Below are 25,665 nucleotides of genomic sequence, written 5' to 3'. Positions count from 1 at the left end.
AGCATTCGGCCCATTGATTACTGTGGCTAACAGCGTCAGTTTTACAGGTTGTGGGTATTGATGTTGGTTAGTTCTTATTTTTAGTGTTCCTGTGGGTAGGCTAGTTTGGGGAACTCCTTCTGAACCATTAGCTGTCAGTCAAATGTCTGCGTTCCAAATGGGCCCTGGTTAAAGTAGTGCACTACAGGATAGGGTGCCATTTGAGATGCACACATTCCCTGCTGAACCACAGTAGATGTGTTTTGATCAAGACTAGAGTTCCTGGTTGAAAATCCTTGACCGATTTTAGCTTATTGAGCCTACACATTTAGGCCTGGCTTAACCTATTTTCGTACGGTCAGTGTGACTAGCATCAGTTACATTTGAAGTCGGAAGTTTACATGCACTTAGGTTGGAGTCGTTAAAACTTGTTTTTTAACCACTCCAAAAATGTATTGTTAACAAACTATAGTTTTGGCAAGTCGGTTCGGACGTCTACTTTGTGCATTACACAAGTAATTGGCAGACCTCAAGTCTGGTTCATCCTTGGGCGCAATTTCCAAATGCCTGAAGGTACCATGTTCATCTGTACAAATAATAGTACTCAAGTATAAACATACCGCTCAGGAAGGAGACGCATTCTGTCTCCTAGAGATAAATGTACTTTGATGCGAAAAGTGCAAATCAAGCCCAGCACAGCAGTAAAGGACCTTGTGAAGATGCTGGAGGAAACAGGTACAAAAGTATCTCTATCCACAGTAAAACGAGTCCTATATCGACATAACCTGAAAGGCAAGGAAGAAGCCACTGCTCCAAAACCGCCTTAAAAAACCCATGGGGACAAAGATCATACTTTTTGGAGAAATGTCCTATGGTCTGATTAAACAAAAATAGAGCTGTTTGGTCATAATGACCATAGTTATGTATGGAGGGAAAAGGGGGAGGCTTGCAAGCCAAAGAACACCATCCCAACCGTGAAGCACGGGGGTGGCAGCATCATGTTGTGGGGGTGGCAGCATCATGTTGTGGGGGTGCTTTGCTGCAGGAGGGACTGGTGCACTTCACAAAATAGATGGCATCATGAGGAATGGAAAATTATGTGGATATATTGAAGCAACATCTCAAGACATCAGTCAGGAAGTTAAAGCTTGGTCGCAAATGGGTCTTCCAAATGGACAATGACCCCAAGCATACTTCCACTTGTGGCAAATGGCTTAAGGACAACAAAGTCAAGGTATTGGAGTTGCCATCACGAAGCCCTGACCTCAATCCTATAGAAAATTTGTGGGCAGAACTGAAAAAGTGTGTGCGAGCAAGTGTAACAGTATAACTTTAGACCGTCCCCTCGCCCATACCCGGGCGCGAACCAGGGACCCTCTGCACACATCAACAACAGTCACCCACGAAGCATCGTTACCCATCGCTCCACAAAAGCCGCGGCCCTTGCAGAGCAAGGGGAACTACTACTTCAAGGTCTCAGAGCAAGTGACGTCACCGATTGAAACACTATTTAGCGTGCACCACCGCTAACTAAGCTAGCGTTTCACATCCATTACACAAGGAGGCCTACCAACCTGACTCAGTTACACCAGCTCTGTCAGGAGGAATGGCCAAAATTCACCCAACTTAGTGGGAAGCTTGTGGAAGGCTACATGAAACGTTTGACCCAAGTTAAACAATTTAAAGGCAATGCTACCAAATACTAATTGTGTGTATGTAAACTTCTGACCCACTGGGAATGTGATGAAAGAAATAAAAGCTGAAATAAATCATTCTGGGGGCGGCAGGGTAGCCTAGTGGTTAGAGCGTTGGACTAGTAACCGAAAGGTTGCAAGTTTGAATCCCTGAGCTGACAAGGTACAAATCTGTCGTTCTGCCCCTGAACAGGGGCCGTCATTGAAAATAAGAATTTGTTCTTAACTGACTTGCCTAGTAAAATAAAGGTAAAATAAAAATATTCTCTCTACTATTATTATGACATTTCACGTGGTGACCCTAAAGTGGTGACCGTAACTGACCGAAGACAGAGAATTTATACTAGGATTAAATGTCAGGAATTGTGAGAAAACAAAGTTTAAATGTATTTGTCTGAGGTGTATGTAAACTTCCGACTTCAACTGTACGTAGACATGTTTTCCCAGACATGAGAAATACAGACATTGACAGGCGTTTGAGTCGGAGGCAGAATAATCTCCTTCGGAGCATACAGCTTCTTGTCCTACTGTGGCTGCTGTGATATTCCGTCACCAGGACTGAGAAGCTGTAATTCTGTGGGAAGTAATGCTGTGTATGTACTGACTAGCTCATCATCATGGTGCTCCGTGGACCTTTGGATGTTCCCCTCCTTATGTAACAAACCCCCGTCGTTTCTCTGCTCTCTCTGCTCTCCGCAGGATCCAACCGGACAGGCTTCCTCAGCGCACTCAAAGACAGCCCTGCCAGATATCTTTTTACTGGGGGAGAGTGTGTATGTGTGCGTGCGCACATTTAGATGTTGGACATCTGTATTTCTGTTTATATACTCGCCCTTTAATTGGAAGGAGATAGCAGAGAACATCATTAGCATGATCTCTGAATGGCAGATAACACTGCCCTTATCTCCCTCTTTCCAACTGTGGGAGTCATCTAAAGGTTATCAGTCACACACACTCACTTTCACACACACACACTAACACACACTCAGAAGCGATAAACACCATTTTTCAGGGGGTAAATTCTGCACTGTAAATTGTAGTGCAGGATTTGGTTTCATTTGAAGGGAGTGCTCGATGCCGGCATTTCATTTCCATTAGGGAGCAGCCGCAGCCAGATGCACTGCCTCTGTTTCCATTAGTCCCCATCCAACCACCCCGCTGCTTTTCTGAGAATCATGCACCTGTCACGCATCATTTGGGCCTTGATCTCACACACACACACACACACACACACACACACACACACACACACACACACACACACACACACACACACACACACACACACACACACACACACACACACACACACACACACACACACACACACACACACACACACAGGCCCCCAGTCAGCCTGCAGAAAGGCAACATATCTGGCACGCACACAATCAGATGGCTGAAATACACTAAATAAATGAGAGGGAGAGTCATTGATTTGCCTTGTGTGTGGCACGTGCGTTGCTTTAGATGTGTTTGTATGCATTGACTGTGCATGTTAGTCGATTGGCTGGTATGTATCCACTTTGCCTGGAGTCATTCAGAACATTATAGAGGACATAGCAGTTATTTCATGTAGCCGTACCATATGAAATCAATGGCCCCAACACAATGTTCTGGTAGTCCGTGCAACTATGCCCAACTCTGTGCATTAGCAAGGTCAAGTGCAAGAGCGCCCTCCATCTCTCACCCACATTTAGATGCCGTTCATCTCAACTTGGTCTAATTGATTGATGCATGCATTTAACATATACATTTGATTCATTTAGCTCTTACCCAAAGCGACTTACAGTTAGTGCATTCAGCTTACGATAGCTAGGTGGGACAACCACATATCACAGTCATAGTAATTACATTTTTTTTCTCAAAGTAACTATCAGAAAAGTCAGAGCTAGTAAAGGGGAAAAAGTGTGAGTGTTAGTTCACAAAATTATTTTATTTATTTATTTTGGGGAGAGGTGTGAGGAGGGGGTCTGAGGGGGGGCACTGTGGGATTATTTAAAATACTCTTTGAAGAGGTAGTGTTTCAGATGTTTTTATAAGATGGACAGGGACTCTGCTGTCCTAGTTTCAGGTGGAAGCTTGCTCAACCATTAAGGTGCTAGGACAGAGAAGAGCTTTGACTGGGCATGCATGCGTTTTGTGTTGCCATGACAACACACGGGTTGTTATGGTGATGGCGGTCTCTCTTCCTTGACTGTTTTGTCTCACTGTGCTGGAGGTGCTGGTGTGTTTCTTCTCGGTGTGGTCCATTGTGGGTCTGTCGGGCTTCCACACCTACCTGATCAGCTCCAATCAGACCACCAATGAGGATGTGAGTACGAACAAAAACAAGCACACGGATGTACGTACACACAAACAAAAAAACACACACACACCACATCTCTTCTCCCTCTTTCTCTATCAGACTTTGACTGCTGATAACAATTCTGTCTCACATTAAGGGTCATTTCATGCTTGGGCTTCCATGTAAGGAGTCGCTGGCATGATTTTTTTCACTTACGCGGCTGAGGTTTTGGTACATTGAACATTCCAGAATCCTCCCTAATCCTTCTGAACTGTCTCCTCTGGTTTGATTGGTCAAGTTCCACTGTCCTCCCAAGAGTTTGAAAATGTCTCTTCACTTGAGTTTTCTCCTCAATTCATTAACCTTGGTTGGAGAGCGAGGTAGCTGCAGTGTTCTCCTTCCTTTGCACTGATTGGTCATGTTCCCTCTCCAGATTAAAGGCTCGTGGTCGAACAAACGGGCGAAGGACAACTACAATCCCTACAGCTACGGGAACATCCTGACCAACTGTTGTGCTGCCCTCTGTGGTCCTCTTCCACCCAGGTGAGTTACTCTCTGCCAGGGCTAAGCTAACAGCAAGGCTGGGTTTGCGTTCAGTTGGGAGAAAATGTTTTGAAACAGGAGGGTACTTGCTGAAACGTATCAAATGAGAACTCAGCCTTTTATTTTCCATTGCAAAATGTTTTTGCCATGGTGTGCACAAGAGTTGTGGACTCGAGTCACAAAATTGATGACTTGAAACTCGACTTTCTAGAGAATAAAATGACTTGACACTTGACTTGGACTTGAAACCTCAAGACTCTACTTTGATTTGAGACTGATGACTTTAAATGATCTAGCCAGGTTTTGTAATGTTTTGTCACTCATTTTTTGGCACAGAGTCTACGTGGATTACTTTACATGCAGTCAGAGACAGTAGCCGCAGCATCGACCCTTGGCTAGTAAAACGCACTCTGCCCTCTGATTCGACCAGCAAACTGTGAGCCAGCAAACGGATTGCCTATTTACTGTACAGCTATAGGATCGGGTGCAGCGCAAACATCAAATTGTAGGGAGAGAGGATTGCCATAATAAATAAATATGCAACTCCAAAAATTGTTTGGTAATTATTAACCGCTTACCGTGCAAGCTCACCAGCAATGGGGCAACCATTCCTAGCATAGGCTTACTGGTCTTTTGTCATGTAAAAATAGCTTGAAAGTTATGGCGTAAGTTCCGTGTGTCTGTGTCCTATGTCTCAGTCATTTGTGTTGTGCGTAATAGGAGCGCACGTGCCTCAGTGCACATAGAAATGGGCTACGTGGTCTGCGCTCCATAAGAGAACATTATTGTTCCATGGATGCATGGTGTTTAAATGTCAGTAATAATCATTAAGTCTGATTAAGACAAATGTACCAATGTAACAATGGATGTGGAAAGGGTCTTTTACATTGTAGAGCCAGCTGATTGGTTGGAATTTCCAATTGGGTAATTGTATGCGTATATTGCCTGTTTGAGCTCCTGTTATAGACAGACTCGATTTGGTTTCTCAATTCGATTTGGAAAATGCATCATACGGGGATGATTTGTGTATTTTGAATGTTACATATCTTGAAAATGTGATTGCTGACATGCAAAACATTTTGGGACTGTGTCAACAATCGACTAATGAAACAAATACCAAAATATCATTTTTGGGTGGAGTTTTCCTTTCAGCCTGATACAGAGGCTATTTCTTTTTGGCTGTTGTCCGTGTATATTTGGTAAATCTACTTGTATATTTTGTATGATAGGACTCTTTCACGATTGGATAACCAAAGTCCCTATTTTACAATTACATAGGCTAATCAAAATGTGTTGTAGACAAAATAATGAAAAGAATGGTAGCCTCAATAAACAGACAAAGATTTGTAGTTGAACAAGTCGTTTCATGTATAGATTTTTTTTTTCCTTGACTTGAGACTTGACTTGAAGAACTTGACTCGACTTGCTCTTGGAACGCACAACTTGGACTTGATTCAAGTCTTGACCCGTTCTACCTGGGACTCGACTTGTGACTTGAGACTTGCTTGTGACTCTAATAATAGCAACTTGGTCCCACCACCTGCACTAATGAGCACACACCCTGCACTAAGGATCCTCACCAGTCACGACTGTAGCTATAAGGGATCTTAGATTCCGCTCTCAATCCCCCCCCCCCTCTCCTCTCCCGTTCTGCGTTAGTCAGCACCGACAGAAGGAGCTCCACTTATGAGAATCACACAGCCTCCCACTGTTTTTTAATAAGCAGCACTCTCAATCACGATATCCATCAGCGCACGCAGGAATAATGACTGTACACTCTGTTTCTGCCGTCTTTCGAGGGAACTTGAACTAGCTTTGTCTTACACGCTATTGAGGATGAGCTCAGCACATTGTCTCGCCGCCCTAATGGCAACCTATTCCCTATGTAGTGCGCTATATAGGAAACAGGGTGCCATTTGGAACACCTCCGTTGTTAGCGCCCTCACAGCACATCGTTGGTTATGATGTTTAGCGTAAATGGTCTGGCGAGAGGAGATAATGTCGTTCGGCCAGTACATTTATGGAGTAATATTAGTGTAAATTTAGTGTCAATGTTATTTTTGGCACTAATTTGACTCCATACATATTATGATACTACCCTCAGATACAAAAGCAGGTTAGTTTGTCAAACATCTGGTGGAGCAACATTTATCATTGATTCGTTAGTAAGTTCTATTACATGAATGGCTTTACAACTGACTTGAGAAGAGTTGCGCAATGGGATGTGTAATAGTAGTTGAGTTATTTATAAGGTTTGTTCGGTAGGTAGGTATAGGTAACTGCCAAAACAATGGAAGCGCTTGAGTAAATGAGGGATACAAAGTTTACTGAATGCAGGTGCTTTCACACAGGTGTGATTCCTGAGTGAATCAATCAATTAACATCCCATCATGCTTAGGGTCAAGCCATAATGCTAGGCAAGCCATTGTTTTGGATACCATGGCTATGCCCCTATAGGATGACAATGCCCTCATCCACAGGGCACGAGTGCCACTGAATGGTTTGACTAGGATGAAAACGACGTAAACCAAATGTCATGGCCATCTGTCACCAGATCTCAACTAAATTAAAAACTTGTGGGAGATTCTGGGGTGGCGTCTGAGACAGTGTTTTCCACCACCATCAACAAAACACCAAATGATTACATTTCTCATGGAAGAAGGGTGTCGCATCCCTTCAATAGAGTACCAGACACTTGTAGAATCTGTGCCAAGGTGCATTGAATCTGTTCTGGCTCGTGGTGGCCCAATGCCCTATTAAGATACTTCATGCTGGTGTTTATTTTATTTTGTCATTTACCTGTATATTGGGTTGGATCCACTGGGAATTTCACACATCCTTAACACGTTTGCCGTTACCTCAAGGGAATGAGTTAGGGATTGTTCTCCATCTGGAAACAGGTGGCTGCAGTCTGCTCTGTGTGTCTGTGTGTGAGTATGCATGTAGGGATGGGGCCTGGAGGCTTCCCACACACGCACCCAAACAAACTCACACATGCTCTTGCCGACACACACACACACACACACACACACACACACACACACACACACACACACACACACACACACACACACACACACACACACACACACACACACACACACACACACACACACACACACACACACACACACACACACACACACACACACAGACCTCTGCTCATGTCCCCTGTCTTCTCTTCCTAGTCTTATTGACAGAAGAGGCTTCATCCAGTCAGACACACCCCAGCCTGTGTCACACTCCAACGGAAGCAGCATGTACGCCTCCACCCAGCTTCACACTCACATGGTAGGTTGTGTGTGTGGTTCTTTATGCATTCTGTAAATAGATGTTTAGTGTTTGACAGGACTGAGTTGGCACTTCACTATTTAAATCTGCTGAGAAACGCTTTCAAGTACATTTTTCGCTGGATGTGATCGGACCCTTTTTTTCAATTTTCGCCTAAAATGACAAACCCAAATCTAACTGCCTGAGGTTCTGGACCGGAAGCAAGGATATGCATATTATTGATACCATTTGAAAGGAAACACGTTGAAGTTTGTGGAAATGTTAAATTCATTTAGAAGAATATACCACATTAGATCTGGTAAAAGATAACGATTTGGTTTTTTGTTAAAAAAAAATGTTCCATCTTTGAAATGCAAGAGAAAGGCCATAATGTATTATTCTAGTCAGGCGCAATTTCGATTTCGGCCACTAGCAGTGTATGTGCAAGTTTTCGACTGATCCAATTAACCATTTTATTTCTGTTCCAAATTTTGTATCAAGACTGCCCAAACGTCCCTAATTGGTTTATTAATACATTTTCAAGTTAATCACTGTGCACTCTCCTCAAACAATAGCATGGTAGTCTTTCACTGGAATAGCCACTGTAAATTGCACAGTGCTGTTAGATTAACAAGATGAAGATTATCTCTCTTATCTTCATCTATCTCTCCATTTCACATTCCCTGTCTCCTCAGTGTGACCAAGAGCACTGCATTCAGAGCACCAAATTCGTTTTGCAGGCTGCCGCCACCCCCCTGCTCCACAGCAACTCCGTCATGATTGGTGGAGGGGGACCCCCTTTCCCTGGGAAGAGTTCCTTGGTGGTCCCCTGTGCCTCCCTGGCCCCCAGCCAGCCCTCCCTGCCCTCCATGCCCGGGCTGAGCTGTGCAGGGGACATGTTGACTCTGAGGGACCCAGACACCCACTGCCACCACCACCACTTTGCCAGCCCTGAGGAGACTCCCTCGCCCTCTGGCCCTATGCCTCTGACTTTGCCCTGCGCTGCCCACATGACCCACGGTGGACACATCCACCCGGCCCAGCTCTACGACCCAGCCAGCCAGGACTCTCTGCATGAGGACTCTGTCAGGGGCCTGGTTAAACTCAGCTCTGTCTGAGACTGGGCCCCACTGCCATTTCCCCCTGGCTCTTTGGAACCACTACCCAGACATCACACTATTCCATATGTAATGCACTACTTTTGATCAGAGCCCATGAACTCTGGCAGAAAGTAGTGCACTATATAGGGAATAGGTTGCCATTTGGGACGTAGCCTCTCCCCTCTATCTCTCCTTCCCTCCACACTCAGGACCAAAGCCATATTTCCCCTAACATTCCACCTGAGCCCTCCCTCCATCCCACCCAGATTTGCATCCACCTGTTGAGTTAAGCTATTGTAGTGCCAAACAGACAGACAGACCCTCAGTCTCCACTGCACCTGACCAGGACCAAAGTCACACTTCTGACTCCCACTTCCTCTTCACAGTAGTATAGCTGGTGCTCTACCAGGTGTCTACCAGGCCTGGATACAGGTTCAGCCTTCTGCCAAATGTTCATGACTTGTGCTTTATTCTCCAATGACATGTAGAGGAAATCACCTGAATCTCTCTTCTCTCTCAGCTAAAACCTACCAAGGCAGTTGCCATTTTGTTTTGCTGACATCCGAGGACACACACTGCGTGATACTTCCCTGGTTCTTCAGGACTGTTGATTAGCTGGAAAGACATGAATCAGGACTAAATACAGGACTTGTTTATAGGTTTCCATGTGTGTTGTGTGTCCTGAGTGGTGACACTCTTTTATACAGTAGTAATGGACACAGCCAATCAGTGTTAGCCCTGGCCACAGATGATGTCACTTCCGGTTTGAGATTGTGTCAACACTGTACGTGGTAATCGGTGGTGTTCATTAGTCAGTCCTGGTGTCTGTGTGACGCCAGTCGCATTTAATTTTTCTTTTGTTCAAATGTGATGCCAAAACATCATGACTGCATCCCAAATGTCACACTCTATTTAGTGCACTACTTTTGACCAGGGCCTATAGGGCTCTGGCAAAAGTAGCGCACTATATAGGGAATAGGTTGCCATTTGGGATGTAGATAATATGTAATATGATTACTGTGCCAAGAAATTGTCATTGACTTCCAGCTTTATACATTAATACCTGTGGATAATTAATAAATTCACATTTTTTTATGTACAAGGGTGGATTCTTATTTATTCAACCAGCAGGTGCGCAGTCATTTGACAGAAGGGCAACACAATACCCAATACCCTTTTCAGTGAATACCCTTTGCAGACGGAAATTAGCTGCTAGCTAAATCTGGTACAACTGTTGACAAAATTCCCAGGTTTTCCAGACGTCACAGTCGGATGATTCCCAGAATCAGGAGGAATATGCAGGACATCCGGATACCTCCAACCAGGATTTCAGGAAAACCTGGGCATTTAGGGAAAGTTACTGGCATTTTTGCAACTGTAATCTGTTGACCAAAACTGATTTGGAGTAGACAATGCCATTCCAACAGCTTCTTCTGTACCATGCTACCAAGTGTATGACTATGTATCATGCTCTCTCACAAGTCTATGACTGAATGCTTGCAGGCCAGTTCAGGACCAGCCCTAGCCTTTTTGGGGACCTAAGCGAGATTTGGTTGGGAGACCACCAGAGTTTTTAGTTTTAAAAGTACATTTCCTGCAATTCTACACATTTTGCCATGTTCTTTTGGAGTTTCATTTATTTGATCTTTTAAAACAAGGTACACATACAAAATGATGCACTTGATTAAGAATCATCGAGGATAAACAAAAATAAGTATACAATATTTCCATTGGGGAGTAGAGAAAATGGTGCAGTTGTTCTGCAGTTCTACACATTTTGCCATAGGAGAGAAAATATTTGCTGTTTTACAGCTAATTTCCTGCAATTCTACTCATGTTGCCATGGTGTGGAGAAATATTTTTGCAGTTTTAAAGTCATTTCCTGCGATTCCCCTAGCGGCCGGGGGCCCCAAGCGACCGCTTATATCACTAATGCCTGGAGCCGGCCCTGAGTCAGCTGACGGCAGTGACTGATATCTTATTTACATTGTGTAGGTACTGCTAGGTCTACATGGTGTGAGGGATCAGCTGCTGGCTGGATGGTTCATGAGATAATGATGCGAATGCTATTTTTAGGGCTGATAGAGGCTGTATACTGCTCTCTAGTGGATACACTGAGGACTGCGATTCACTTGCCCTCAGATTTATCATCTGTACTGAAAGTACTGTAGCTTGGTCCCAAATCTGTTGGTGCTCTTGCCATTGCTCGTTGTCAAGACAAACAGTGCTAAGGAGTTGGCATGATAGCACAAACAGACTGGCACTCAGTCTGTCGTCAAAGAGAATACACAACGCACGATCAATGAAGGATATATTAAGTTTCCATGTATTCTTGCTCACAGATAAAATGCAGAATTGACATTACTAAGAATTGCAAAACACTCATTTAAAATACATAACACGTGACATGAATAGAATACGGGACACTTGAAACATTAAAGGACATTTTTCATGATGGAATTTGAAATGTTAAAGTGTGATTGTTAAAAAGAGAATTTTAAGGAAAGGCCGTTTAAGAGCTAGAGTTATTATACAGTCTGATAGCAGTGGGTAGAGTGGTGTTTCACAGTCTGATAGCAGTGGGTAGAGTGGTGTTTCACAGTCTGATAGCAGTGGGTAGAGTGGTGTTTCACAATCTGATAGCAGTGGGTAGAGAGAGTGGTGTTTCACAGTCTGATAGCAGTGGGTAGAGTGGTGTTTCACAGTCTGATAGCAGTGGGTAGAGTGGTGTTTCACAGTCTGATCAGACGGCAGTTATATAGGACAGTTATACAGGACAGTTCGTGGCTGTTTCTCCGGAGCCTGGTGGTACATTTACCACTTTTTGGAGGGAACGGGTCATTCAGTGGGTGGTCAAGAGTGTGCATGTCCTTCAGCAGGTGCGCAGTCACTTGGCAGAAATGCAACACAATACCCAATACCCTTTTCAGTGAATACCCTTTGCAGACGGAAATTAGCTGCTAGCTAAATCTGGTACAACTGTTGACAAAATTCCCAGGTTTTCCAGACGTCACAGTCGGATGATTCCCAGAATCAGGAGGAATATGCAGGACATCCGGACACCTCCAACCAGGATTTCAGGAAAACCTGGGCATTTAGGGAAAGTTACTGGCATTTTTCAACTGTAATCTGTTGACCAAAACTGATTTGGAGTAGACAATGCCATTCCAACAGCTTCTTCTGTACCATGCTACCAAGTGTATGACTATGTATCATGCTCTCTCACAAGTGTACGACTGAATGCTTGCAGGCCAGTTCAGGACCAGCCCTAGCCTTTTTGGGGACGTAAGCGAGACTTGGTTGGGAGACCACCAGAGTTTTTAGTTTTAAAGTACATTTCCTGCTATTCTACACATGTTATTTTGGAGTTTAATTTATTTGATAATTTAAAACAAGGTACACATACAAAATGATCCACTTGATTAAGAATCATCGAGGATAAACAAAAATAAGTATACAACATTTCCATTGGGGAGTAGAGAAAATGGTGCAGTTTTAAAGTAAGTGTGCACTGCAGCCTGTTGTCGCCTGCTCTGCAGTGACGGGAGCTGTGGTTGCACTGCTCAACCTCTGGAGATGAACCTCAAGGCCCTCTGCACCCTGTCTATTTGGGCCGGCTGCTTTTTACTGCATCCAACTAACAGCACTCCACTGTATTCCAGAGAAGGCCTGACCAGTGTAGTGTATACTGTGACCAGATATTCATTGGGTCGGCCATTTCTGACAAGGACAGTCAAAAAGTGCAGGCGTTTTGAGGCCTTGACTGCGCCACATGTGTCACCACTGAGGTTAGAGTCCAGATAAAAACCAAGATACTTGGTCATTGTTACCGCTGGTACTTCCTGTCCTCCTTGGATTAGAGGTGCAGGTTGTGGAGGGTCTGTTGAAAAACATAGCAGAATTTCCACAGACTTTTTATCCGTTCAGGAGCATGTAGTTGGATGGGGCCCACTCTTCCAGCTGCTTTGCCTCCAAAGCCCATGGAAGTGTCCTCTTGGATGCTGGTTAATGGTATGCCTCGGGACAACCCTACATTGTCCGCATACCCAGTATCCAGAGTGTCACTGAAGACAACTTTTCGGGTGGATATGTGGAGGAGAAACAGATGTGGTGAAACCACACAGCCTTGTGGCACACCAGAGGTGACCTCTGACCAAGGCCTAAATGTGCCATTTGCCATCACTCTCTGCCTTCTTTCTGGTGGTGTAGCTACTGAGCCAGGCTAGTAAACCTTGGACACAGTTCAATGTCAGACAGATGTTGCTAGAGCTTTGCCTGATCTACTCGAACAATGGATTTGGACACATCATCAAGTAACACCCTCACCTTTACTGGTTTTCTGGAGACTGTAGCTGTCAGACAGGAGTGTATATCTTTCACAAGGGCAGTAGTAGTGCTGGATTAAAGACTCACTGCAAAAGAATATCCCACCTATAAATATAGGAATGTACACACACAAGGGTAATAACATTTTAAAAAGTTTTTTTTTTTTATACACTTCATTGAGTAAGTCATTCAATGAGTAGGTCTGAAGGTGCCCTCTAATATCATCAACCTCGCTCCTGGCTTGTAGGAACAGTACAGCCCAACAGTGGAGATGTCATAATACCCATATAGCCGAGCGGTCAAACAGGGAAATGGTTCCAATCAATTTTCCACAATTCATTTTTCCCATCGGGAATTTTAGAAACACTTTAAATAAGGTCTGTGTTTCGTGCAGGCTTATCCTGACGTGATGTTTTGATAACCATGTACATTTCAATGGTGGGAAAAAAAACCAACTGTCATACTTGAGTAAAGTTATGACTCAAGTAAAAGTGAAAGTCACACAGTAAAATACTACTTGAGTAAAAGTCTAAAAGTATTTTGTTTTAAATGTACTTACATATCGAAAGTAAATGTAATTGCTAAAATATACTTAAGTATCAAAAGTAAAAGTATAAATCATTTACAAACCCTTATATTAAGGAAACCAGACGGCACCATTTTCTATTTATTGATTGCTAGCGGCACGTTATTTTTCCAAAAATGAAAATAGTGCCCCCTAGCTTTAGGAGGTTAAGGAAACCAGACGGCACCATTTAAAAAAATATATATTTTTGATAGCTAACGGCACACTCTAACACTCAGACATCATTTACAAACAAAGCATGTGTGTTTAGTGAGTTTGCCAGATCAGAGGCAGTAAGGATGACCAGGGATGTTCTCTTGATAAGTGCGTGAATTGTACCATTTTCCTTTCCTGCTTCAAATTCAAAATGTAACGAATACTTTTGGGTGTCAGGGAAAATGTATGGAGTAAAAGGTACATTTTCTTTAGGAATGTAGTGAAGTAAAATTTGTCAAAAATATAAACAAGTACAAATACCACAAAAAACTACTTAAGTAATACTTTAAATATTTTTACTTAAGTACTTTATACCACTGGTATAAAGCCCTCATTTGAAGTGTTTATTAAAATCCCCTATGGAATAAATTGTAACCATTTCTCTGTTTATGACTCATTCTGTGGTACCACACACACACACACACCCCTACACCTAGACCTTTTGAGATGTGCCTATTGTTAAGTGAAGTAAAAAGGAGACTGGAGTGCGACTTTAATTTGTTAGTTTATTATGGTCACACAACTTTATACATCAGTAATTTCCTATGGTAAAGCTTGTAGGCTTTTGCTTACAGTTGTTCTTGGTTGATATTAAAATATAAAAAAACTTCAGTTTTGGGGACAGAAAATACTCAACACACAGGTAGCATATGCACAAAATCCACCTTTAAAATGATAGCTCACGAATATCTGTGTGGAAACTTGCATAGGAAAGTTGATGACTACTCAACTTTTTGTTAAAGAGGCTCCCTGATAAATTGTATATTTGCGCAGATATTGCTTATATATGATACATAGTGGTTAAGTTGCTATATAAGCCATTGTCAGTTTAGCCACAGTTCCCAGTATATCGTAAACATAAAATACACCTTTTTGCTCAGTTACCAAGGGTATTTTTATTTTATTTAACTAGGCAAAAGGGTAAACAAGAACGTCATTCAAAACCATACAAGCTCACTCTTGTACTACATGGTATATTGTATAACATGTCACATTATGCCATTTTTAGATTGGAGAAGTGGTAGCAGTGCAACAGTTTAGAGCTATATATTAAATTAGATAAGCTTTCATCCATATTTTATGCCCGTGGCATAAAATATTTAGCCGTAGAGTCTAGTAAATTAGATAACCTTCTAATAGGAACGCTTTCACATGCCAGGGATGAAAAAGTTAAAACGGCTAAACCACACGCTTAAATAACAAGCGTTAATAAATTAAAGTATTGCTATTCTGATGCGTTAGGCCGAAAATGATTATTACAAAACGAATCATAGTGATACTATCACAATAGCCACCTGATCACCCTGCCCCCGTTGCCTCAAATGAATGAAAAGGTGTTTCTGTATACCTACCCGTTTGTCACGTTACCCATACCTGCTTCCACAGATCATTTGCCAATTACATTCAACCTGCCCCAAAATTAATTGATATGTTGTCAGACACTTGATTTGTAGTCCATTAATGTACTGAGAGTCCCAAATTAAAACCAGACCATGCACATAGGAGGAATATCAAGGATAAAATGGGTAGAGGACATGCAGTGGAAGATGCTTTTCAGCGAAGCTATATTGAGTCCCTGGCTGAGGTTGGCTATGGCCCATTCTCCATGCTTCTCCCAAAATGCACACTTGTACACTTTCTTGCATGGCTTTTACAAATGGTGGATACTTCCTCCAGCCAATGCTTGCACCAATCCTTTTAAATCCATGACGGGGAGTGGGAAAGGTCTGCTACTGCGACTACATTTCTGGAAAAGGGTTGTGAATTGTGACGTAGCCAGAGTTGGAGGTCCTTTTAAGGGTGACTGGGGTCAGATCTTGGAGGTTAGCAGTGTGTCCCAATAATATAGCCTTAAAAGCATGAGGATTGATGAAGGCATAGGCTAACTAGAGGAAGTTAACCACCATATTTCTCATGACGGTCATTTCCTTTCAAATCAGTGAAGGAATGTGAACAAAAGCACACTTTGGGAGGAAGGAGAGACAATTGGGACATAAAACAGATCTTGGAGGTCAGGGGTCACCACAGCTTGATATCCAGCAGCTGCAGGTCTCCCAGGATCTCCAGCTCAGTAATGCGGCTCAGGTCCTGGACACGGTGCTTATAGTCCAGTTGGTGGACCCCGTTCACCGCTACCTTGAACTGGTGGGCCTCACACAGGATGATCATCTAGAACGAGCAACAAACGGGCGAGGGTATGAGGGGTAGAATCAGATGTAGTATTCAGACATGGTCTTGCATCAGGCAGCATCACTCCTACATAATGGAATGAAAGTCATGCTATCTGACAAAAAAAACAATGGGATTCAGAATGATTCAGTATAATGCTGTATCTTTCCATTGTTGGGCCTTGCTGTGAATTAATGCAGATACTGTCATTCAAAAATGATTCCAGGCAGACAATAAAACTGTTTCAGACCAAAATTCTCTGTCTTAAGACTATTGATATGAAAGATGACAACTTCAAGGCCAAGAAACCCTAAAGTGGTACTGGCGTTTCCCCAGACATTCCAAGTGTATCCAGGGTCGTTTTCACTAGACACCAAACAGAAGAAAACAGAAACAAACAGAGAGGGACTACCTGAACTTCACCAATAAGAAACCCGCAAAATGTTTTCTGTTGCCTAACATTTTGATAATGAATACACTCCAGTGGAGTACAGAGGGAGAGCGTGGGGAAGGGTTACCTCAAAGTACTCCCCAGGGGAGAAGGGGAAGCTGGGCAGGGTGTTCTCCTCGGGGCCCCAGCACTCGGACAGGTAGGAGTTACGGATGAACACGGCGGCCTTCATACGGGGGTTCAGGTGGAGCGCTATGTCCTCCGTGTTACCGACTCTCAGGTTCACCAAGAAGCTACAAGTTAAATACAAAAGTACATTTAGCAGCGAATGACAAAACGCTGCATTTCATCAACGTTCATTGAACAGTTGCTACATTTCAGAGAATTTGTGGATAAAGAATCTCTTCTCTGTATTACATCAATGATGTCGCTCTTGCTGCTGGTGAGTCTCTGATCCACCTCTACGCAGACGACACCATTCTGTATACCTGTATACCTTCTTTGGACACTGTGTTAACGACCCTCCAGGCAAGCTTCAATGCCATACAACTCTCCTTCCGTGGCCTCCAATTGCTCTTAAATACAAGTAAAACTAAATGCATGCTCTTCAGCCGATCGCTACCTGCACCTGCCCGCCTGTCCAGCATCACTACTCTGGACGGCTCTGACTTAGAATACGTGGACAACTAGAAATACTTAGGTGTCTGGTTAGACTGTAAACTCTCCTTCCAGGCCCATATCAAACATCTCCAATCCAAAGTTAAATCTAGAATTGGATTCCTATTTCGCAACAAAGCATCCTTCACTCATGCTGCCAAACATACCCTTGTAAAACTGACCATCCTACCAATCCTCGACTTTGGCGATGTCATTTACAAAATAGCCTCCAATACCCTACTCAACAAATTGGATGCAGTCTATCACAGTGCAATCAGTTTTGTCACCAAAGCCCCATATACTACCCACCATTGCGACCTGTACGCTCTCGTTGGCTGGCCCTCGCTTCATACTCGTCGCCAAACCCACTGGCTCCATGTCATCTACAAGACCCTGCTAGGTAAAGTCCCCCCTTATCTCAGCTCGCTGGTCACCATAGCATCTCCCACCTGTAGCACACGCTCCAACAGGTCACCAGGTCTCTAGTCACCCCCAAAACCAATTATTTCTTTGGCTGCCTCTCCTTCGAGTTCTCTGCTGCCAATGACTGGAACGAACTACAAAAATCTCTGAAACTGGAAACACTTATCTCCCTCACTAGCTTTAAGCACCAACTGTCAGAGCAGCTCACAGATTACTGCACCTGTACATAGCCCACCTATAATTTAGCCTAAACAACTACCTCTTTCCCTACTGTATTTTATTTATTTATTTATTTTGCTCCTTTGCACCCCATTATTTTTATTTCTACTTTGCACATTCTTCCATTGCAAATCTACCATTCCAGTGTTTGACTTGCTATATTGTATTTACTTTGCCACCATGGCCTTTTTTTGCCTTTACCTCCCTTATCTCACCTCATTTGCTCACATCGTATATAGACTTGTTTCTACTGTATTATTGACTGTATGTTTGTTTTACTCCATGTGTAACTCTGTGTCGTTGTATGTGTCGAACTGCTTTGCTTTATCTTGGCCAGGTCGCAATTGTAAATGAGAACAATAATAATAATAAATGGTGTGGAATTTGAACAGAGTGAATTATACTTTATATTTGGACAATCCTTTCATGTGGCCTAGCCTGCTACAGACATACCTGTGTGGGTACAGGCTGGTCTGTCCTTTGATTGTGATGGTGTGTCCTACACTCAACCCCTTGGTCAGTTTGCCCCTGAAGGGCAGACTCTGCAACAACAACAACAACAATCACAAATTAATTCTGTCAGCAGGTCACACAAATAAATAGCACAGTTCATGTCAGACGAGTAAAGTATTCAAAATGGTGCATCACAAAACAGACTTGGTACAGAGTAACATGTGATGAACCTTAGGTAGTAGCAGAGCGTTGTATTGCAAATATAAGGCTCTAGGTAGTACAGTACATGGCACCCAATCTTCCAGACTCGGATGACCGTGACGCTGTGGAAAATGACATGTACATCACAGTCCCTCAGAGCCTGCTGTAATGCTATTGGGATATTTGTCCATGTCTGGAATAGGTGATGCAATAAGACAACTTCCAAAGGCACAGTTGTTGTGGCACCAGTGGGCTGAATTTGATTTGAAATGTAAAAAATGAGTTGACAAATGTTGTTCTAATCAAATGTGTGATGTATTACGTCGGCAGCACAGCTGCTTCATATTACAATCATATAATATATTATGTAATAACAACTTACCAAGTCATCTGACATTGAAAGCACTTCCTGTCAGAAAGAAAGTAAATGTTTTGCTCTCATTAGAGGCAAAGCATACTTGACATGAATTTAATGTTATACATGTTGGCATAAAGAGTCCATGCAGTGTGTTAAACAATCCCATCGCTTGGAGTCAAAAAAGCTCCCCTCTAAAAGCACCACAACCGCGTTAGCAGTCTTAGCAACAGTAGATTTCCTTTTATTTCATGTTGATAAAGCAACTTCCTTACATTGGCTTGTGGGTCTCTGTTGTTCACAACACCAGGTGGAGGTGGACCGGAGTTCTACAATTTGAAGTGACAAAAACGTTTTTACACCCATGGTTCACAACAGGTCAAACTGTTGTTCAGAACTTAAAATCTCCGGCAAGGACATAGAAGTCTTGTGTAGAATTCAACTTGAGGTGCATAACATATGGCTGGAGGCGTTGAAATCATAAAGCCAGTTAGGCTATAGCTAGATAATATGAAATGTTTCATACCATCTGACATATAATAATGAAGTGAGGATGAATTACTTACAGAGCCGGGGAAGAAACCGATGGCCTGAACCTTGACCTTTCCAGAAATGGCCAGTGTGTCCACCTTATCCAGGTCCAGTCTGTGGTTATACTGCAGTACATGAGCACCGTTCACTGCCACCTAGAGAGAGGTAGATAACAGTGAGACAAACAATGGGAGAATCCTCTAAAGCAGAGGTGTCAAACTCATTCCATGGAGGGTCTAGTGCCTGTGGGTTTTTGTTTTTTTCCTTTCAATTAAGACCTAGACAACCAGGTGATGAGTTATTCACTATACTAAACAAAAATATAAAACATTGAAAGTGTTGGCCCCATGTTTCATGAGCTGAAATAAAAGATCCCAGACATTTTCCAAACTCACAAAAAGCGTCTCTCTCTCAAATCGTGTGCACAAATGTGTTTACATCCATGTGAGTGAGCAGTTCTCCTTTGCCAAGATAATCCATCCACCTGACAGGTGTGGCATATCAAGAAACTGATTAACCAGCATGATCAATACACAGGTGCACCTTGTGCTGCGGACAATAAAAGGCAGCTCTAAAACGTGCAGTTCTGTCACACAACGTCTCAAGTTGAGGGACCATGCAATTGGCATGCTGACTACACAAAGTGTCCAACAGAGCTGCTGCCAGGGAATTTAATGTTAATTTCTCTACCATATGCCGCCTCCAATGTCATTTGGCAGTACGTCTAACTGGCCTCACAACCACAGACCACGAGTAACCACGTCAGCCCAGGACTTCCACATCTGGCTTCTGCACCTGTGGGATCGTCTTATGGACGAGGGGTTTCTGAGGAGTATTTGTCTGTAATAAAGCCATTTTGTGGGGAAAAACTCATTTTGATTGGCTGGGCCTGGCTCCCTAGTGGGTGGGCCTATGCTCTCCCAGCCCCATCCATGGCTGCGCCCCTGCCCAGTCATGTGAAATCCATCCAAAATCTTAGAAATTGTTGCATGTTGCGTTTATATTTTTGTTCAGTATAATTAGTGATCATAACTCATCAATCAAGTACAAGGGAGGAGCGAAAACCCGCAGACAGTCGGTCCTCCGTGTAATGAGTTTGACACATGCTCTAAAGGCTTCCATAGTCTCTCTGCTCTAACATAAGCAACATGTTAAATCTTGGTTACCAAGTAACAAGCTTATTCCTAATAGGAGCAGCAGGATGGCTAGTTAGCTTGCCAGGGTCATATTCACTAGGCAAATGGAAGAAAGCTGACTGTTAAAGGGAGGGACAAGGACTACAAGACCTTGTCCAATGAGAAACACTTGTTTTAGTTTTCCATTGCAAAACATCTATCCAGAGATGTTTGATCGGGTTCAAGTCCGGGCTCTGGCTGGGCACCGCAAGGACATTCAGAGACTTGTCCCAAAGCCACTCCTGCGTTGACCCTAAGCACACAGCCAGACATTGTCCCGGTGGAAGGAAAACCTTCGCCCCAGTCTGAGGTCCTGAGCGCTCTGGAGCAGGTTTTCATCAAGGATCTCTCTGTACTTTGCTTTGTTCATCTTTCACTCGATCCCGACTAGTCTCCCAGTCCCTGCCGCTGACAAACATCCCCACAGCATGATGCTGCCACCACTATGCTTCACCTTAGGGATGGTGCCAGGTTTCCTCCAGATATTCAGGCCAAAAAGTTCAATCTTGGTTTCATCAGACCAGAGAATCATGGTCTGAGTCCTTTAGGTGCCTTTAAGGTAAACTCCAAGCGGGCTGTCATGTGCCTTTTACTGAGGAGTGGCTTCCGTCTGGCCAAAGGAAGGCCTGATTGATGGAGTGCTGCAGAGATGGTTGACCTTCTGGAAGGTTTTCCCATCTCCACAGAGGACCTCTGGAGCGCTGTCAAAGTGACCATCGGGTACTTGGTCACCTTCCTGACCAAGGCCCTTCTCCCCCAATTGCTCAGTTTGGCCGGGCGGCCAGCTCTAGGAAGAGTCTTGGTGGTTCAAACTTCATCCATTTAGGAATAATGGAGGCCACCGTCTTCTTGGGGACCTTCAATGCTGCATGTATTTTTTGGTACCCTTCCCCAGAACTGTGCATCGAAACAATCCTGTCTCGGAGCTCTAAGGACAATTCCATCAACTTCATGGCTTGGTTTTTGCTCTGACATGCACTGTCAACTGTGGGACCTTATATAGACAGGTGTGTGCCTTTCCAAAACATGTCCAAAAATGTAATTTATCACAGGTGGACACCAATCAAGTTGTAGAAGCATCTCAAGGATGATCAATGGAAACAGGATGCACCTGAGCTCAATTTCGAGTCTCATAGCAAAGGGTCTGAATACTTATGTACAGTGGGGAGAACAAGTATTTGATAACCTGCTAAATCTGCAGTCTTTCCTACTTACAAAGCATGTAGAGGTCTGTGATTTTTATCATAGGTACACTTCAACGGTGAGAGACGGAATCTCAAACAAAAATCCAGAAAATCACATTGTATGATTTTTAAGTAATTAATTTGCATTTTATTGCATGACATAAGTATTTGATCACCTACCAACCAGTAAGAATTCCGGCTCTCACAGACCTGTTAGTTTTTCTTTAAGAATCTCTCCTGTTCGCCACTCATTACCTGTATTAACTGCACCTGTTTGAACTCGTTACCTGTCTAAAAGACACCTGTCCACACACTCAATCAAACAGACTCCAACCTCTCCACAATGGCCAAGACCAGAGAGCTGTGTAAGGACATCAGGGATAAAATTGTAGACCTGCACAAGGCGGGGATGGGCTACAGGACAATAGGCAAGCAGCTTGGTGAGAAGGCAACAACTGTTGGCGCAATTATTAGAAAATGGAAGAAGTTCAAGATGACGATCAATCACCCTCGGTCTGGGGCTCCATGCAAGATCTCACCTCGTGGGGCATCAATAATCATGAGGAAGGTGAGGGATCAGCCCAGAACTACATGACAGGACCTGGTCAATGACCTGAAGAGAGCTGGGACCACAGTCTCAAAGAAAACCATCAGTAACACACTATACAGTCATGGATTAAAATCCTGCAGCGCACGCAAGGTCCCCCTGCTCAAGCCAGTGCATGTCCAGGCCTGTCTGAAGTTTGCCAATGACCACCTGGATGATCCAGAGGAGGAATGGGAGAAGGTCATGTGGTCTGATGAGACAAAAATACAGCTTTTTGGTCTAAACTCCACTCGTAGTGTTTGGAGGAAGAAGAAGGATGAGTACAACCCCAAGAACACCATCCCAACCGTGAAGCATGGAGTAGGAAACATCATTCTTTGGGGATGCTTTTCTGAAAAGGGGACAGGACGACTGCACCGTATTGAGGGGAGGATGGATGGGGCCATGTATCGCGTGATCTTGGCCAACAACCTCCTTCCCTCAGTAAGAGCATTGAAGATGGGTCGTGGCTGGGTCTTCCAGCATGACAACGACCCGAAACACACAGCCAGTGCAACTAAGGAGTGGCTCCGTAAGAAGCATCTCAAGGTCCTGGAGTGGCCTAGCCAGTCTCCAGACCTGAACCCAATAGAAAATCTTTGGAGGGAGCTGAAAGTCTGTATTGCCCAGCGACAGCCCTGAAACCTGAAGGATCTGGAGAAGGTCTGTATGGAGGAGTGGGCCAAAATCCCTGCTGCAGTCTGTGCAAACCTGGTCAAGAACTACAGGAAACATATGAGCTCTGTAATTTCAAACAAAGGTTTCTGTACCAAATATTAAGTTCTGCTTTTCTGATGTATCAAATACTTATGTCATGCAATAAAATGCAAATTAATTACTTAAAAGTCATAATTGGATTTTTGTTTTAGATTCAGTCTCTCACAGTTGAAGTGTACCTATGATAAAAATTACAGACCTCTACAAGCTTTGTAAGTTGGAAAACCTGCAAAATCAGCAGTGTATCAAATACTTGTTCTCCCCACTGTAAATAAGGCTTTCTGTTTTTGTTTTTTAAATTTGCAAACATTTCTAAAAACCTGTTTTTGCTTTGTCATTATGGGGCATTGTGTGTAGATTGATGAAGACATATATTTAATACATTTTTAGAATAAGGCTATAATATAACAAGATGTGGAAAAAGGGTAGGGTTCTGAATACTTTCCGAATGCACTGTATTTGGCTTTTACCTTAGCCATAAGAACATAAGAAACCTTCTGAAGCCAACCTCAACCACTAAGGGAAGTGAAAAATATATTATACTGAATTATTAACACGTCTTGCAGGCAAAACTGATTTAGCATCTTCCCCCATGCTTAATATACAACCACCGGACTGAACAGTGACACAAAAAACAAGGAAATGAAAGTGAATCTTTGAGTCACAGGGCATGTCCCAAATGTCACCCTGTTCCCTATGTAGTGAACTAGTTTTGATCAGGGCCCTATGAGCGCTTGTCAAAAGTAGTTCACTAAATAGGGAATAGGGTGCCATTTGGGATGTGTCCACAGGCTTATGCCTGATACAGGGAAAGGAAGTGATCATGAGGAAAACGTTTATTTCAAGAGCACCCCTTTCTCTACATGAAAAGTATGTTGCATGTTGAAAACTCTCAAACAGGCCAAAAAGCACCTACACCTATTCCCACAGAACCATGAGCCAGTCTTTTCAATTAACAATATTGTTATGAATAATTATGGACCTGAACATTGATCCAGGGCAAAGGCTATTATAGATTAGGGGAATCTGGGGCTGTATGTATCAAGCATCTCAGAGTAGGAGTGCTGATCTAGGAAAAGATCCCCATAGTCCATTTAACCTTATTAACTGTGATTAGTAATACGCAAAACAGATCCTAGATCAGCACCGCTACTATGAGACAATTTACGAGTATGGGTTTAAAGGCATCTAATCTGATCACTAGTTATCCTGACCTTAAACTCGTCTTTCTGCACCAGGACGATCATCTCAAACGTTGACCCCAGTGTGAAAGCGTTCTTATACAGGATCTCCTCCTTTCCCCAGGTCTCCCTCTCCAGTGTGTTGCACACGATGCAGGGAGATCTCTTAAAGCGAGGGTTGAAATGGAAGGCTATGTCCGCTCTGGGCTTTGTGCTGTTCCCACAGGTGAAGTCCACCTGAAACCTGGACACGCGCACACAGCTGTAATTTGCTATAAGCGACTTCATCAACTTCCATAAAATGTTCTTTCATATGACTGCATGTCTAGAGACACGTGACGGTAATGTGATGTCATTCTTGAGATGTGTGTGTAGTGTATCCATAATCAACCCCATACCTCTCACAATCACTGGGAACAGTGCCTTGAATGAGCACCATCTCCCCCGGCTGTAAACCTCCCAGGATTGTCCCAGCAAAGGGAATGGTCTGTGAGCAGAATAGAATGTGTTTATTGATAGCAAAACTATAGCAAGATAGCAAGACTAGGTTGTTGTTTGAATGCATGAAATGAGAATTTATGTTAAACTGAAACACTCATAATAGACATATTCTACAAAAACTAAAGTGAAAGTATGACCTGATGCAGCATTCAAGACAACATGGAAACTCTTGAACCTCTGAGTTAAAATGTGCTTGCATAGAGCTTCCTACTGGTTGAAACGGACACTTTCCAAGTGAGAAACACTGAGCTTATTTCCCAGTTGTCATGAACGCGGCATGAGATCCATGAACTATTTCCTGCGGTCAAAAACATTGCACGCACGCGCCTGACCTACATAGACACTTCAGAAAGGTTCAGTACTTGTGGGACTGTTCGTGTACCAAACGTCATCAAACCATGTTTTCCAGCTTCATATCAACCTGATAAATGACGAGACATCGCTTGTATAACTGACGTTAGCTGATAACTAGCTAACTGACCGAGCTGAATTCAATATTAATCTCGCTTTAGTTGATGTATGAGCAAGTGCAAGTATGAATCACAATTAAAAAATATATATATTTTCAAAGCATCTCACCGGATTCAGAACAGTTTGTTTCGGGTTCATGATCGACATAGTTGAGTGGTTCAGCAGAAAGCGTTCAAATGGGCCCAAGAAGATTGCCAACGTCCCGAGCTTTTCATTAAACGTCCGGTTACTTCCTCATAGGATGTAAAAATAAACGGCTTTCAGCCAATGGCATTCAAAGCCCCGCCTTCCCTGTGGCAGCTGGGGTCGAGGCAAGGTTTTCAGATTGCGCTTTATTACATTTTCTTTCTTGCTACTTTTTTGGGGGGGGAAGGGGGCTTGGTCCATGTTTGGTTGTTTAGCAACAAATACGACGCGCGCAAAAGCATGGGGCAAAACATGAGGTTGGCTAAGATTGACATGTAAACTGTA

General features: G+C 43.3%; 2 protein-coding genes across 5 annotated transcripts in view; one reads left to right on the top strand and one right to left on the bottom strand.

Annotated features, from left to right (window-relative positions):
• The window catches only part of LOC118386566 (palmitoyltransferase ZDHHC14-like), a 60,109-nt gene extending 50,142 nt beyond the window's left edge, over window positions 1-9,967 (top strand). For 3 of the 4 annotated variants that reach the window (XM_052523365.1, XM_052523362.1, XM_052523364.1), the window contains 5 exons: window positions 2,373-2,421; window positions 3,885-3,987; window positions 4,394-4,503; window positions 7,692-7,794; window positions 8,469-9,967. In XM_052523365.1, coding sequence (XP_052379325.1) covers window positions 2,373-2,421; window positions 3,885-3,987; window positions 4,394-4,503; window positions 7,692-7,794; window positions 8,469-8,891 — 788 coding nt within the window. In that variant the 3' untranslated portion in view covers window positions 8,892-9,967. The remainder of the gene's footprint in view (window positions 1-2,372; window positions 2,422-3,884; window positions 3,988-4,393; window positions 4,504-7,691; window positions 7,795-8,468) is intronic. The other variant, XM_052523363.1, reaches the window with a different exon arrangement.
• A 4,499-nt stretch (window positions 9,968-14,466) lies between these two features.
• lgals8a (galectin 8a) lies at window positions 14,467-25,470 on the bottom strand. Its single transcript, XM_035774412.2, has 9 exons — window positions 25,303-25,470; window positions 24,621-24,709; window positions 24,256-24,466; window positions 19,415-19,534; window positions 19,124-19,177; window positions 18,876-18,902; window positions 18,293-18,381; window positions 16,668-16,833; window positions 14,467-16,149 (listed from the first exon to the last, which is right to left on the bottom strand). The coding sequence occupies exons 1-9, from the start codon at window positions 25,339-25,341 to the stop codon at window positions 16,000-16,002; spliced, it is 945 nt and encodes a 314-aa protein (XP_035630305.1). The 5' UTR covers window positions 25,342-25,470; the 3' UTR covers window positions 14,467-15,999.
• Between the last annotated feature and the right edge of the window lie 195 nt (window positions 25,471-25,665).

The sequence above is a fragment of the Oncorhynchus keta genome, chromosome 8 (assembly GCF_023373465.1).
Source record: "Oncorhynchus keta strain PuntledgeMale-10-30-2019 chromosome 8, Oket_V2, whole genome shotgun sequence".
Lineage (NCBI taxonomy): Eukaryota > Metazoa > Chordata > Actinopteri > Salmoniformes > Salmonidae > Oncorhynchus > Oncorhynchus keta.
This window is presented reverse-complemented; position numbering and strand designations above follow the sequence as displayed.